Consider the following 13,336-nt stretch of genomic DNA (forward strand, 5'->3'; position numbering starts at 1 on the left):
CAAAGAACACAATGCTGTTCACGGTTAGCGAAGCATAAAGTGAAATACAGTGGAGATGTTTTAATACACACCCCTCTAGCAAAAGGTTAGGCTGAGAGCTTACATCAAAACAGAAAAGGAAATCGGTTTTCAGGTGATTCTAACCACCTCCACTTAACAGGGAGAGCTGATCTAGCAAACCTGAGTCAGGAAACGGAGTAATCAAAGAAATCAAATACAAACACACTTCAGCAGAGTGCCACTTAGCATGTTTCTGTAAATAGCTATTACACAGTGAACAGATGTTTGGGGCATGCCATCAGCAGCTTTTTTACAGCAGCCTCCTAATTCAGCCTGCCTCTCAGAGCCTCTTTGTTCTTACCTGTCTCAGGCAGGAGCTGCCTTTGGCACCTGGGTGGTCTTGCTCAGATCCCTGCTACCTCTCCTCGCCTTGGGAGCCTTCTCAGCCCAGGCAGCCAGATCATTAGTGCTCAGCAGCAAAGACCTCTTGTTGCATGAGGTAGCGGTTTCCCAAGCAGATAGCCAGCCATCGGGCCTCAGGTAGGAGGTTTGGGGCTGCCTAATGTTTACCCAGATGCTAGTAGCCTCCTGGTAGTATTTTAGAGCCTTTTCTCAGGTGAACAAGATGCTAAACTATGTATTTCTCTATGGAGGATTGCAAGGCCCGCCTGTCTCCAAGAGCGGCCAGCTGTGCATCACAGTAAGTTGATAGTAAATTTATAGTAAGTTCATACTAAGCCTTGTCAGAAGGAGCTTTAAGGGATCGCTTCTGAGAGGCCCAGAACTCCCACAGCCTCCTAGATAACTGAGGATCTAAGCCTGACTGTGTGGTCTTGTCTTTCAGAAGAGTTGTGGCAAATTAGTGAGCTTTGAGCATTATAAAAAGAAAAAGCAGAAACATTTTGTCCTATTTGTAGCCCGTGAAAATTTTTACTAGCTAATGATGCACCATATAATGAAGTAATTGTTTATTAGACTTGTTTTTCAATACAACACATTGCTGTTTTCTTTCATTACGAGGGAGGATATTTAGGTCTGTTAGTCACTTTTTTATTTGATTTGTCTCTGTGGAAATTGTGTTATGTCTTTAATCTCATGTGTTTCCTTTCCATGACCGTACTCTGCTTCTGCCTTTTTTTTTTTTTTGTACCTCCTTTTCTTTCCCACTTGGGGCAGGGGGTCTGTGTGTCTTAAAAGCAGGTCTCTCACTCACCAGTAGTCCAGTCTTGCTCTTCTTTCAAATACCAGGCAGACTTGCACCAAATCCATAATTTGAAGCAGTAAAACAAGAGCTGTTCGTTACTGCAGATCCCTATGCCTGTTGCACAGTAGGCTGGCATTGCAGTGAGAGCAATCTAGAGTCTTTTGTGTCACCTTGCCGTGATCAGGTCCTCTCAGCAAATGCCTTGATGCTTTATGTTACTGAACCCTCTTTAAATGGTGAATTTTGAGGATCAAACCCTTAAACCTCGGCTGAGAAATCAACCAAATAAGATGCTGCAGGTAAACTTCTAAGGTAGCCTTATCTAACCTAACATACAGCCTTTCTTAACCTCAAAGCCTCGGCCAGCCTGCTGATCAGGCTGTCCCACGCAATCAGAAGCTGCCTGGTGCTGGACGTGGCACCGCTCAACTTGACAACTGCAATTTGCATATGCCTGCTATTCAATAAGCTTCTTGTCTGTATGAAATACTTTGGGTTTGGGTTTTTTTATGGTGTTTTTTGCCTGCAGGCTAATCATAAGCAGTGCTTGGAGTATTTCTTACCCTGCAGTCAAGAAAGCCCTCCAGCTAGGGACAGAGAGGGGCCTGGAAAAAGGTTAGGAGTCTTTCTTCACTCTGTGCCTTCTCACTAAACCCAGATAAAGACTGTAACTGATTCTGGATGGGTTTGGACCAGGCCTTACAAGCCTAAGGAAAGCCATCACATGGAGCAAAGAGAAAGAAACCCCAGGAACGTATTTTTCTAGGTTAAGGTTCTCTTGTAGCCAAGAGGCACTGCAGAAACTAGCCACCAAAAATTGCAGGATTAAGGAAAACACTTAGATGGAGAAGGAGTAGAGAAAAACTTTCTGTACCTGAGGGAGGAGGGAAGGGAAGTGGGTTATGGAGAGTTGGTGAGACAGAACAGTTTTGGGTAGCAGCGCTATGGCTCTTCATCCCTTCTCACGTGGCTCACTTGCATAGGGAAATGCCAGTTTTATTAAGTTCACAGAGGCTATCCCAACCCTTTTGTATAATCATCAAAGCTCCTGGTACTTTAGTCGTGTGATATTTAAAGAGCTCTTCCTGAAGTTTCAGAAAGTCCCGTAAAGGTCACAGCCTGGTTTTGGAGTCTGAATGTAAGTAACAGAATAATTCAAGCTGAGCGCTATGTGTAATTCTGAAAAACAGTAAATATTTCTCTTTGTGTGTGAAGGGCTAGGCACTTTTAGAGATTCTTAGTTTAGATGCATTATATGGTATTTTGAGACTTTTGTAAAAAGTACATACTTCATAATGCTAGAAATAATAATAATTAAAATCTCCATGATCCCCATCTGTAGGAGCAGTGTTCATTCCCAGGAGCCCATGTCCACTGTTCTCCATCACTAGATATTTACCTTTTTTGGACCTTCATGTGTAACAAAGCAAAATGTCTTTCAGTAACTACATACGTTTTAATTATAAATTACAATGTTTTAACATGAAAAAACAGTAGGCAAACCTGGAACTGTGTTTTGTGCCTCAGAATGACCAAAACCAAAAATAATATGGGAGTCCTCAATTCATTGTCACACATATTTTTGTCCAAGGTTGCTCACAGTTCACCAAGTCAAATCAATTAAATCCTGTTCAGTTGTGGGATGACTGAAGTTCATTCTGCAGTGCATTAAAATAAAAACTACAAAGAAAAAAACCTCCCAAACTTAAATTTTTTTTTTATCAGGATAAAATGTGGGGAGTGTGCAGCAACATACAGTTCTCTTAACCAGTTTTTGTCAGCTCACAGTTTTTGCTTGTGCCTAGGACAAGCTTTAAAGAGTAAAATGGGAGATTTTGAGTGTTAGCTTTGGGTTACCAGTAGCTTTTATTCTCCTAATGTGTAAATCAGCATTATCCTGAAGCTGAACCACAAGGGACAACAGAGGGGTTTTAGACTTCAGCAATGAAATGTTGCATGCCATTAATCATACAGCTAAAAGGTACAAAGTGCTATTAAATAAAATGAATGTTTGTTATGGGAAGCATTTAAAAGGAAAAAACAAACATAAACAAAACAAACCCAAACAAAACAGAAAAATCCCCTCCAATCTGGGAGGCTGAGCTTTTCGGTAGATTTGCAAGATTGTGATAGCACACACTGACTTCCGGCTTACTTTACTTTGTACTAAATAATATTTGAAGGAGTGGTTTCTTTCCTGACTGACTGGGGAATTCATGAAACCTGAGTAAGCTGTCAGTGGAGAGAGGTTCCTGATGCTGGCATGCCTACTTTAGCGAACTTGTGCTTTTTTTTAGATTAGATTTGGGCCAAACACAGTTGTATGATATTTATGATACCTTTTGAGCATTTAAACTTCCTCATTAATACATTTGCCAGATCCTGTTTTGATATAATTTGGTAATTCAAGATTCTCTATCAACTGGTGTGTTTAAGGAAAAAAAGTCATATTCTCTGTAATAGTTGCTCGCAAATAGAAAATAAATTGTTACTCCCCCATCCTTACTGGGCAGTTAAGCTGGATTGTAGCTTGTATCCATGATTGTTATGTAAGGCCTGGGGAACAAAGTGTTGGTCTGTGCCTAATAATGGTACTTGAATTACACTTATTGCCATGTCCCCACGTTCTCATTATTGTTGCAGAAATATGTGCATATTTTCTGCATTGTCTGGATGTTCAGAGCACATTTCTTACACACAGGACAAATCAAGTGTCACAGTCTCAGCTGTTAAATGGTCATCTAGATGTCGTGAGAATTCATTTACTAGTTCCTTCTGAATTTTTCTGGTTAGGCCATTCTTCTCATCAGTGCCATCTAGTAATTAACCACAGTTGTTTATTTAAGAGAATTGGAACAGAATGAGTTAAAAGTATGATCACTGGTCTGCCTTTGGCAACACAAGCATGTCTTAGTGTTACTGTAGTTTGCGGCCCGGGAGGTTCCCAATGTTGTATCAACATCATCAACTGATACTGTTCTTTTTATGTGACTAGTAGATACTTTTTTCCATTTATCTTTCTCAGACTGCCTAGTTGGCCAAAACATATTATGGAAACGTGTATTTTACTGCTCTGTGTTTTGCGTTTTTTACATGGTTGGCTGTTACAGCTTTAATACATGCTTCCTTTGTGGTCTCCGATAAAGAGTGCATGGTGCTTAAGGTTTACATGAGCCAAATAAAAAGATTCTGCAGAAGGACAGAAGTCTACTAAAGCAAGAATGCAGTCATTAGAGACACAATAGGTTTGATTTTCCACCCCCTTAAATTAGGTTTTTACAGATATTAAAGGCGATCTGAGTTACAATGGCATAAAACCCACATGGGAAGGTCAAGCCCTGGGCTCCTTATTTATTTTGTAGTAATCTACTTACTAATTTGTAATTCAAGAGTGAACATTTTACAAAGAAATACCTGAGCTAGTCCTCCAGCATGTATAAGGGTTAAATCAGGCATCCAGGAACAACCAGGCACCAGTAGGCCATACAGAGCAACCACATAGTATGGCACTGAGTAGAACATGTATGCCAGCATCTGTGTTGTAAACAGAAATATTAGTTGCTTTGCAGTGTGAGAAATGCATTTAAAAATTAGCGAGCTGCTGGCTGAGGAGTTGAGACTATTCAAAACCACACTCCTTGCAGCAATGATCCCCAGGCCTTTTTGCAGCTGTAACTTGAGAAAAGAGCTGGATGCTGCTGATGGGATCCACCTACCCTAAGGCCTCCACTAATATTGACAGCTGTTGCCTCTGGCCCATACAAACCCTCTTCATCTTGGGACATGTCTTCCTACCTCTTGCTGTCTTGAGACCATGCCAATAAGCATGGCTTGACCTAACTCAGTGCTCAACATGACTGTCCATTTCTCAAGTGCCATTGCACTTTCAGTCGGGAGGTGTGAGATCTACCCAAGCCACCCCTTTCCCAGAAAGAACAGGTCCAGCAGAGATTTCTGGCTTCTGCTCATTGCCTCATTCATGAATCCTCTTACTGCTTCAGGCCCTGCCCCCATGCAGCAGCCAGGGTTGCAAAAGAATGGCAACCTTGCAAATACTACAAAACTAAAGCAAAACGTTCCCTCCTCTGCAATGCTTGTGTAAATAGAGTTTGTAAAAAGTCTGATGTTTCAAGGAGTGTGTCACTGACAACACAAGCGTAACATGAGCTGAAGGACTCTAGTCCTTCTACACCCTGTTTTGCTCCATTATCCCAGACTGAAAGTCTACTTTGCCCTTCTAAGGGGACTATATTAAAAGATGCTTGAGTAATTAGGATGTATAACTCTAGGTAACTGATTTAAATCTAAGTTAAGTTTATCACAACAAAGAGTTAGTACCCTGTAATGGCTGCAGTAGAAAGTAAGAAATAACATTTAACTTGCCAGGAACAAATACTTCCCTTACTGATCTTTTCATCCGTGAAGCCCATGGCTTCATCTCTGTGCCAGTTAACAAATCACTTCTTAACACTCTATGCTCCACAGTCAATGCTTTACCTGAAGCTTAGGATAGGCAGCAGGATCTTTTATATAAGGCTCGTGAAGTTGAATATATAGCCGGCAGAGGTCAGCAGGGCAATCCAGAGCAATCTAAGAAGAATTTTTAAAAGTTCCCGTGAACAAAGAATTTTTTCTAAAACGAGCTAACCTGATACCTGTTACCAGCCCTAAAGATTCACTGGTGATCTGCAGCACTGCTACCCTGGGGGCCTTGCTCAAAATCTATTGCAAAGGTGATCCATTTGACCACCAATTAAAAAGCTGAAATGCAGCCTCCTCTCAGCTCCTGCTCAGAGGGTTTGCGAGGAAATGCTGACAGCTTGCTCTAAAGATCTTGACTGGAAGAGAATTCAGTCAGTTGCCTATGCTGTAGTGAAAGTGTAACTGTTATTGATTTGCTGTGATAAACAGACTTTGATCACAGAAAATGAATGTTCCAATGGAAAATTGTTCAAACGGTGGAAACTTCAGGTTAAGCACTCAATTTTAGGATAGCAAACTATCGATGTAGTCCAAGAAGAGAGTTGTATTGTGGCAAGGTAGCAGTAGAGAGCAATGCAGAGACACAGGTGTTACTTAAAAAAATAATAATTCTAAAAAGAGTAGCAAAGGAGAGATTATTGGATTTTACATTCCTATAGAAAGAACAAAGTTCCCAATAAACATGAGAGACCCAGTTGCAAAAGTAGTTCCTTTTCATAGTAGCCCTTAAAACTGCTACAAAAAATACTATTCTAAAATGACCTGTGTTCAAAATCTGTATCAACAGCTAATAAAACATAAAACTAAGTGTTTTATGGCAAGGCATCGTTAATGTCTAAGTTACAGGACTGAACAGTAAGTTCTGCACAGATTAATTTCATGCGTATTTGTTGTGTGACTTTGAGGGGGAAATGCAAAGATTTACAAACAGTGGATACTCCTCCCTGTTCTTTCCCAACATGGGCATTCAAGAAGGAGGGCTATAATGGATTATATTTTATTAGATTTTTCACAAAATCATGCTTACAGAGATCAACTGAATATCTCTGTGTAAGCTGCAGTATGTATAAGGCCAGTAAGCAGTTCCTCTTTAGTAAAGGAAATACGTAAAGAAATGACCATACTCTCAAAATCGACAAAAAATTCCTCCAAGAAATGAAGAAGTGGGATTGCAGAACCAAATTAGATGTTGGCGCATGAGATTAACATTTCTCACAGTGAAACTGCAGGTACAGCTGATTAACCTGCATCAGTGATGCTCTGAAGTAGCATGATCTGTAAGAAATGAATCAGTCTCTGACAAGTTAGAAAAAAAATATTTTTGAGAGGCAAGTTTTCAGAGAAACAGCAGCAGATGACAGGGTAATGTCAGGAGCAGAACTACAAAAGGACAATCTGCGCTATGTAAATAAAATGTTGCTTGGGTACTTATCGTCACCTCTTACTTGAATTGTTCTAGACAGGATCAGATCTACAAGTCCAGCAAGCAGGTGGTTAAGACACCTAAACATTTGAACTCTGTTCACTGAATGACATACAACTTCCCTTCTGCTTAAGACAGAAAATGCTTTAGACCTGACAAAGGACTAGATTTACCTACTACTGGATTTATCTACTTCAAGCATTTTCAGTACTGATTCATTCCCTTAGAAATTTTAATTCAATCAACTATGCTTAAAAAGCAAATTTAAAAAAAAAAAATCAGCTCTTGGTAAGTAGCAACAACATGTATTGTTCAGGTAATGTGGATAAATCTTTTTTTTTTTTTTCCCCAGGTGGAAATTTCTCTATCTTTATATATAGGAAACAAAGTTAATTTACACTGCGTAATTTTAACTATGCAGCTCTGTTTAGAAAAACATAAATACAGCTCTAATTTAGTTGGTTTGTCTCCATGTTCTTGGACATAAATTTAACACCAGAGCAATGAAAACAGTTTTAGGTCATGCTAATCTGCACTTGGGATGCTATTTACTTTTGTGACTGTGTACCTACTTTCTTTTGAAAAACATACTTTACACAGGGCAAAATGGAGAAACAAAGCCTCGCTAATCATCAGGAATAATCAAATTGTCCTTTATCTATCTACAGCCTAGTCCGACCCTGAAAGTCACAGGATTTCCCTTAACCAAAATGTGCATACTTTTTCACAATGTTGTCAAACTTAAGTCTGACTGAAAATTAAGAGGCCAGAGTATTAAAATATCTTCAACTTACCATGCCCCTAAATATGCAAAACCCCGTTGCTAGAATGAGATATGCAGCTAACATTAAATCTATTGGTCGTCTTAAGAGTCCTTTCTTCTGGACTTCCTGAACCACCTGCAACACAGAAGGTGTTTAATAAGTACATCCCGGTTCCACATGACATGTGTTTAACTCCAGACCAGTCACTACAAGAAGGGTGAAGCAGTGAAACATTGTGATAGAAGCCATTAGTTCTCAGTTACATTACCCTATTTATCTGCTGATTTCAGAGGCAGAAAGATTTCCACATCTAAAAAGGTGACTTCAGACTTCATAGGATGCAATCAGGAAAATCAATAAATAATTGAATTTATTCTGAATAAACTGAATAAACTCTAGAAATGGATGGATCCAACTAAAGCCGTTTCAAAACGGATTAGTTGACTTTCAAAGCAACCTAAATCAAATGAACATGACTCTGAAATCACATGAGGCTTTAAAGCAGCATAACTAACTTCTTCAAAGTTGCATCTTTTGTTAATTGGAATGAATTAATTTTCCTGAACGTCCCTATGTAGAAAAGCTTTGGAAATGTAGGTTTGTCTCAAACATTTGAAGTTGAATCTAATAATAATCATTGTAAAAGGAGTGTTTGGAGGGACAGCAAAATGAGGGTCCATCTCATTATTTACAGTGAATGCTGTTTTTTGGCAGCCTGTGACACTACTGAAATTAATGGAATATCACTGCCATAAAAGAAAAGCTTTTCTGTGGCCAGTTGAGTTCTCTGCTGTGTTCAGTGAGCAAATAATGTATTTTAATATGTAATGCAGAAATAGAGAATGAAATGTCTGTGTATGGAGTATGTGGAAAACCCTCCTTTCATTCTTTTGTTACTGTACGCTATGGATTCCTCTCACAGGCACTGAGGCACTTCTCAGCATCTGGATCTGATCTGTTCTGTACCTCCCCTCCTCAGCCTCACAACAGGAATCCCCCCGCTGCACCATCTGGGCAGATGTGAGGGGTTCACACTCTATGGTAACAAAGGCCAGATAACATGGAAGATGGCTTGGAGGAACCAAAGTCATCTCTTTGCCTACACAGTAAAACTTACAAGACCCATGGAAATAATTCAAGGTACACTTTCAGCACTGTGTAGTCACAGACAAAATTATAAGCACATCAGAGGATCTTTCTGTAGTGCAGAGAGAGAACTTCCCCATTTATGTGTTACTCATTTCCTCTTCCTTTTTATTAGCTGTGTGTTGGCATACAGACAGCAAAAGAAAAACCTTATTTCCTTCCTGTTATACACTTGTGGAATTGTCTCCAAAGCACAAAACAATAATTAGGATGTAGAGGCACAGTTAAAAGCACTCAGGATCAAGATACTCACAATAAAGTTATTGAAACAGGAGAACCGATCTTGCAAGCACAATTCCTGAGTAAGAACTGCAAGATCTGAATTGTCGTTTAACAGAAATAAGGCTGTTTTAAACACATAGGCCAGCCCTTTCATAAAACAATTTTTTTTTTCATTTAAAGGATCTTTTTCAGAAAAAAGTGACACCTCTGTTTTTCAAATACAAGTAACTACAAAACGGATGTGTACAGTGTCACTTCACAGTATTTAAAGTACTAGTGTAGGAACGTTTATATTACCTGCAAAGAATATGTATGTTCTAATATTTATTCCTATGAAAGACAAAGGCCTCCCATGGCTGCGGAGTTGTAAGTCTTTCTCAGATGTAGACTACCTAAGGATAATGGAAAGTTTGTGGGTTGATACATTTTCTTTCACTTTTGTCTAAGTATGAAGCTTATATATATGTGTACCTCTCCTTCTTTCAAAAGGCATATTGAATGAATGGGCGTATTTACTGTGATCACAAAGCTACAATAGAACTTTGTACTTGGACGTTTTGGAGACAAAGTCAGCATTAGTGGAAACAACCTTTGGTGCAGTATGAGTTTGTGAAACAGCCAGGGTACAGAAAACTTGCACCTTTTTTCTCTATGCATACATTTATGCAAACAAAATTAAAATGCAAAGCTTAGGGGAGAAAAAAAGCAAAAGCAAGAATTTGAAAGACAGTATGCACTTTGTTGACACATCTCAGCTATGTAGTAATTTTGCCTTAACCTTCTTTTAACACAGCAAAGTCACATCATGCTAAAACGAATTACGTGTGAAGTACCCTGGCTGAGTAGAAATGACCTACCAGAGGTTTCCCATTTATTGCGAACAACGTTGAACTCTGCACAGATCTCGCCGACCCTGCGGTTTCTTTTGTGTAGCAAGGAAGTGTGTAGGCACACTTTGCAATTTCTCTCACTTCCAGGAAAAAGCTATTTTCTGTAACTTCTGAGCGGCTCCATACATGACCAGTTTTAAGGGATCAGTATAATCTTACGCGCTGTCCATAGAAGTCAGTTCTTTCAGAATTCATGTGCAAATTTTAATTTATATGTATTCATTCTGTTAATGAATTTTAAATTATATTAAACTTTTCTGAGATTATATACTTGTAGATAAATCTGCTGGGCTTTGTAAATACTGCAGCACAGCTTGGTTTGATTCTAAATGAAGGCATAACTCCATTCCTCTCCCATGCACTCACCTCTACTAGAAAACACACGAAACTTGATGACCTCTTCTCTGGCCCCCCAGTGATTTTTTTTTTTTTTAACTAACTGGTTTTTAATAATATTATAGCAATGAATACCTTGGCCAACAGAATATACCTTGCTTCTTTTGCTTTAATGTAAGTATTTTTCTATATACGTGCACTATCATGTTTAAAAGCATTATTGTATTTTCTTCCTAAATCTTTTTACATTGACTCTGAAAAATGATAGCTAAAAGTTAAATTTTACAGCTAATTGCAAATGATCTATTGAAAGAGAGCCAAGTATTTTCAGGACTTACAATGACTAGTTAACTGGTTAGTAGCATTACACACAATTATTTCCTGGAAACAATACTTAATTTAGGACTGAGTTGTATAAAAAATAGGAAAAATTCACAAGTAGTCATGTTAATATTTAAAGGCATTTTAAGGTATATAGTTATTGAACCCAGGTATCTATGCTTGGATATGGAGCATAAATTAGCTGTGAAGGTAAAATACGACTTCTAAAAAAGAAATTGTTCAGGAAGGGTAGGAGGCTCCAGTGGAAGGAATCAAGGCTTTTTCTATGACTTCTGAGCAAGGAAGTTTAGGTTTACAGGAAAGGATTCATTAAGAAGTGAAATGTTAAATTTTCAGATCACTAGCTTTTTATGCAGTCTCTTTTTGAAACAGAATTTTAGAACCAAGTTTCCCTGCAATATATGCCAAAGTAAAATATCAACCCTAGGTAAGCAGTTTAGCTCCTGCTAGGCATTGGAGACATGGCTATATTTCAGCACATAAGCAGTCTGTCCCCTATTTTCTATAGGAGCAGGTTTTGTGGTGTTCTCAATACTAGGAAAATAAACTAAAACCTTCATCCATCTTCCATGCAAAGGATGTTCTCACTAATATATATGGCAAAAATTGCCATCACTACCTTTAACTACACTTTACTTCTCTACCCTAATGACTAAAGATATGTTTCTGGCCAGAATTAGTGGCACCTTTGAGTAAATCAGCTCAAATTGTTTTGGGATGGGACATGTGGTCCACATGCCTATGCAGGATGGTAGAAGAGGGTTTGGCACCTGAAGTCTCCCCCAAATTGCCTTTCATAAGGATTTGCCCTAAAAGTGGTGATTCTGTAGCAGTTATTCAAGTGTTGGGAGATATGAACATCTGTCTATACCCCTTCTTCCTACTGAAGAATCATGGATGGATGGCTGAATGTTCTTTCATATATTTCTGGGAAATCTGTCAGTGCATCATCTGCTGTTATTCTATACCATAGGCTATGCCCCTTGCGCAGTGACAGCCTATTAGCTACGGAGCAGGAACTAACTCCTTCATCTGTGTCTATGTTTTCAGTTACAGAATGAACCTGACTGAGACTCAGGAGCTCTTGTGATGCAAAATTAATTCATTATATTACTTACAACTGATTGTGTGCTGTGGCAATAAACTGGCTTGCTTATAGCAACAAACAGTCAAAGATCTGTTCTGTGCTTTGTATTGCAGGGATATTTTGGGTGATTCTTTTCTATAAAACAATACATAAACTCTTATTACAGCCCAACTATTAAATTCAAAGGCAAAGGTCCAAGGAGTTTTAAGTAAACATTCTTTCTACAGATTTTTTTATGAGTAAGAAGTGTGTAAATAATTTTCGTATCAATTAATGTACAGTGTCTTACCTGTAAAATCTAATATTGCAGAATGCACATACAAAAAATTATTAAATTACATTAAATCTCTAAGTCATCTGCAGAAGAATACTTCCTTGCACAGCTTCTATAAGGCTTTCGTGGGGCTTTTATGAAGCTAGTATATGTCAATATTTTCATCAGCTAAGAAATTGAAAGAGTCAGAAATTGAATAGGTAGTAACTCAATTACACCTAGAAATGGGTTCTTTAAACATGGTTCTTTTGCTTTTTCTTTATCCCAACATAATGCAATGGTCCTGCAGTATAGATATTCTTACAGTGTCCACAGAGCCCAGCAGCAACTGTCATAACAGTGAACAGCTACCGTACATTCCACGCTCACTGAGGGACCTGTAAAACTCGGTAGAAAGAGCAAGCATATTTCAGTTTTCCTAACAGTAGCCAACACTGACATACAATAATATTACCTTGACTGGGGTGTCACGAGTCACCGAAGGTTGGTTATAAATTCGGAACCCAGCCCATATGGGAAGGCAAATATATGGTAGACTTAAGAAAAAAGCAGGACACACTTTTGTTCCATATTTGCCTGTTAAAAAATAATTATAAGATGTATGGGAATTTGTAAGCCGTGTTGCAGAAGAGTTAGAAAAATATCCTATGTAGTATCAAGCCTGAAGCAGCTATGGTAATGTAAACATAACACATTGGAAAATGCTGTTAAAGCAACACACAAATCTTGTTGAAAGTCATGTGCTCAATAGTGGTAGAGTCACAGGTGACAGAGCCTATCAGACAGGAAGCCATTTCTGAAATTAGGGGTCTTTTGAGGGGACAGGAAACCACCTCTGTCACTCTGCACTAGGTAATGGATGGAAAAAGGGGACTATAGGATTGAAAAGCTTTGAAATCTCCTAATGGAACCAGTTTCAAATAAGATACATTATTCTTTTAAAAATTGAAAAAAAGGAATGTATCCATTTTTTAAGATCTGATATTGCATTTGTTTTCCAAAGTCCTGTTTTCCAAAGGCCTGTACTAATATTTGAGGACAAAACGTAAATTTAGAGAGCCATCCTCAGCCCAGGAAATCAGAAAAAACTGTCTCTCTCACACTGGCTACTCTCTGTGTCAGAAAGGCAGGCAGAAGGCATGCTCTTGAGAACAAGTTTCTCGGCA

General features: G+C 38.7%; 1 protein-coding gene across 1 annotated transcript in view; it reads right to left on the bottom strand.

Moving 5' to 3' along the window:
- TM6SF1 (transmembrane 6 superfamily member 1) overlaps positions 1-13,336 on the bottom strand; it is a gene marked incomplete at its 5' end in the record, with an annotated part of 19,401 nt that overhangs the window by 1,588 nt on the left and 4,477 nt on the right. The window contains 4 exons of the mRNA XM_010289064.1: positions 4,619-4,738; positions 5,702-5,794; positions 7,904-8,008; positions 12,625-12,746. Of these exons, the coding sequence (XP_010287366.1) occupies positions 4,619-4,738; positions 5,702-5,794; positions 7,904-8,008; positions 12,625-12,746 (440 nt within the window). The remainder of the gene's footprint in view (positions 1-4,618; positions 4,739-5,701; positions 5,795-7,903; positions 8,009-12,624; positions 12,747-13,336) is intronic.

Source organism: Phaethon lepturus, unplaced genomic scaffold (assembly GCF_000687285.1).
Source record: "Phaethon lepturus isolate BGI_N335 unplaced genomic scaffold, ASM68728v1 scaffold18096, whole genome shotgun sequence".
NCBI classification, from domain to species: Eukaryota; Metazoa; Chordata; class Aves; order Phaethontiformes; family Phaethontidae; genus Phaethon; species Phaethon lepturus.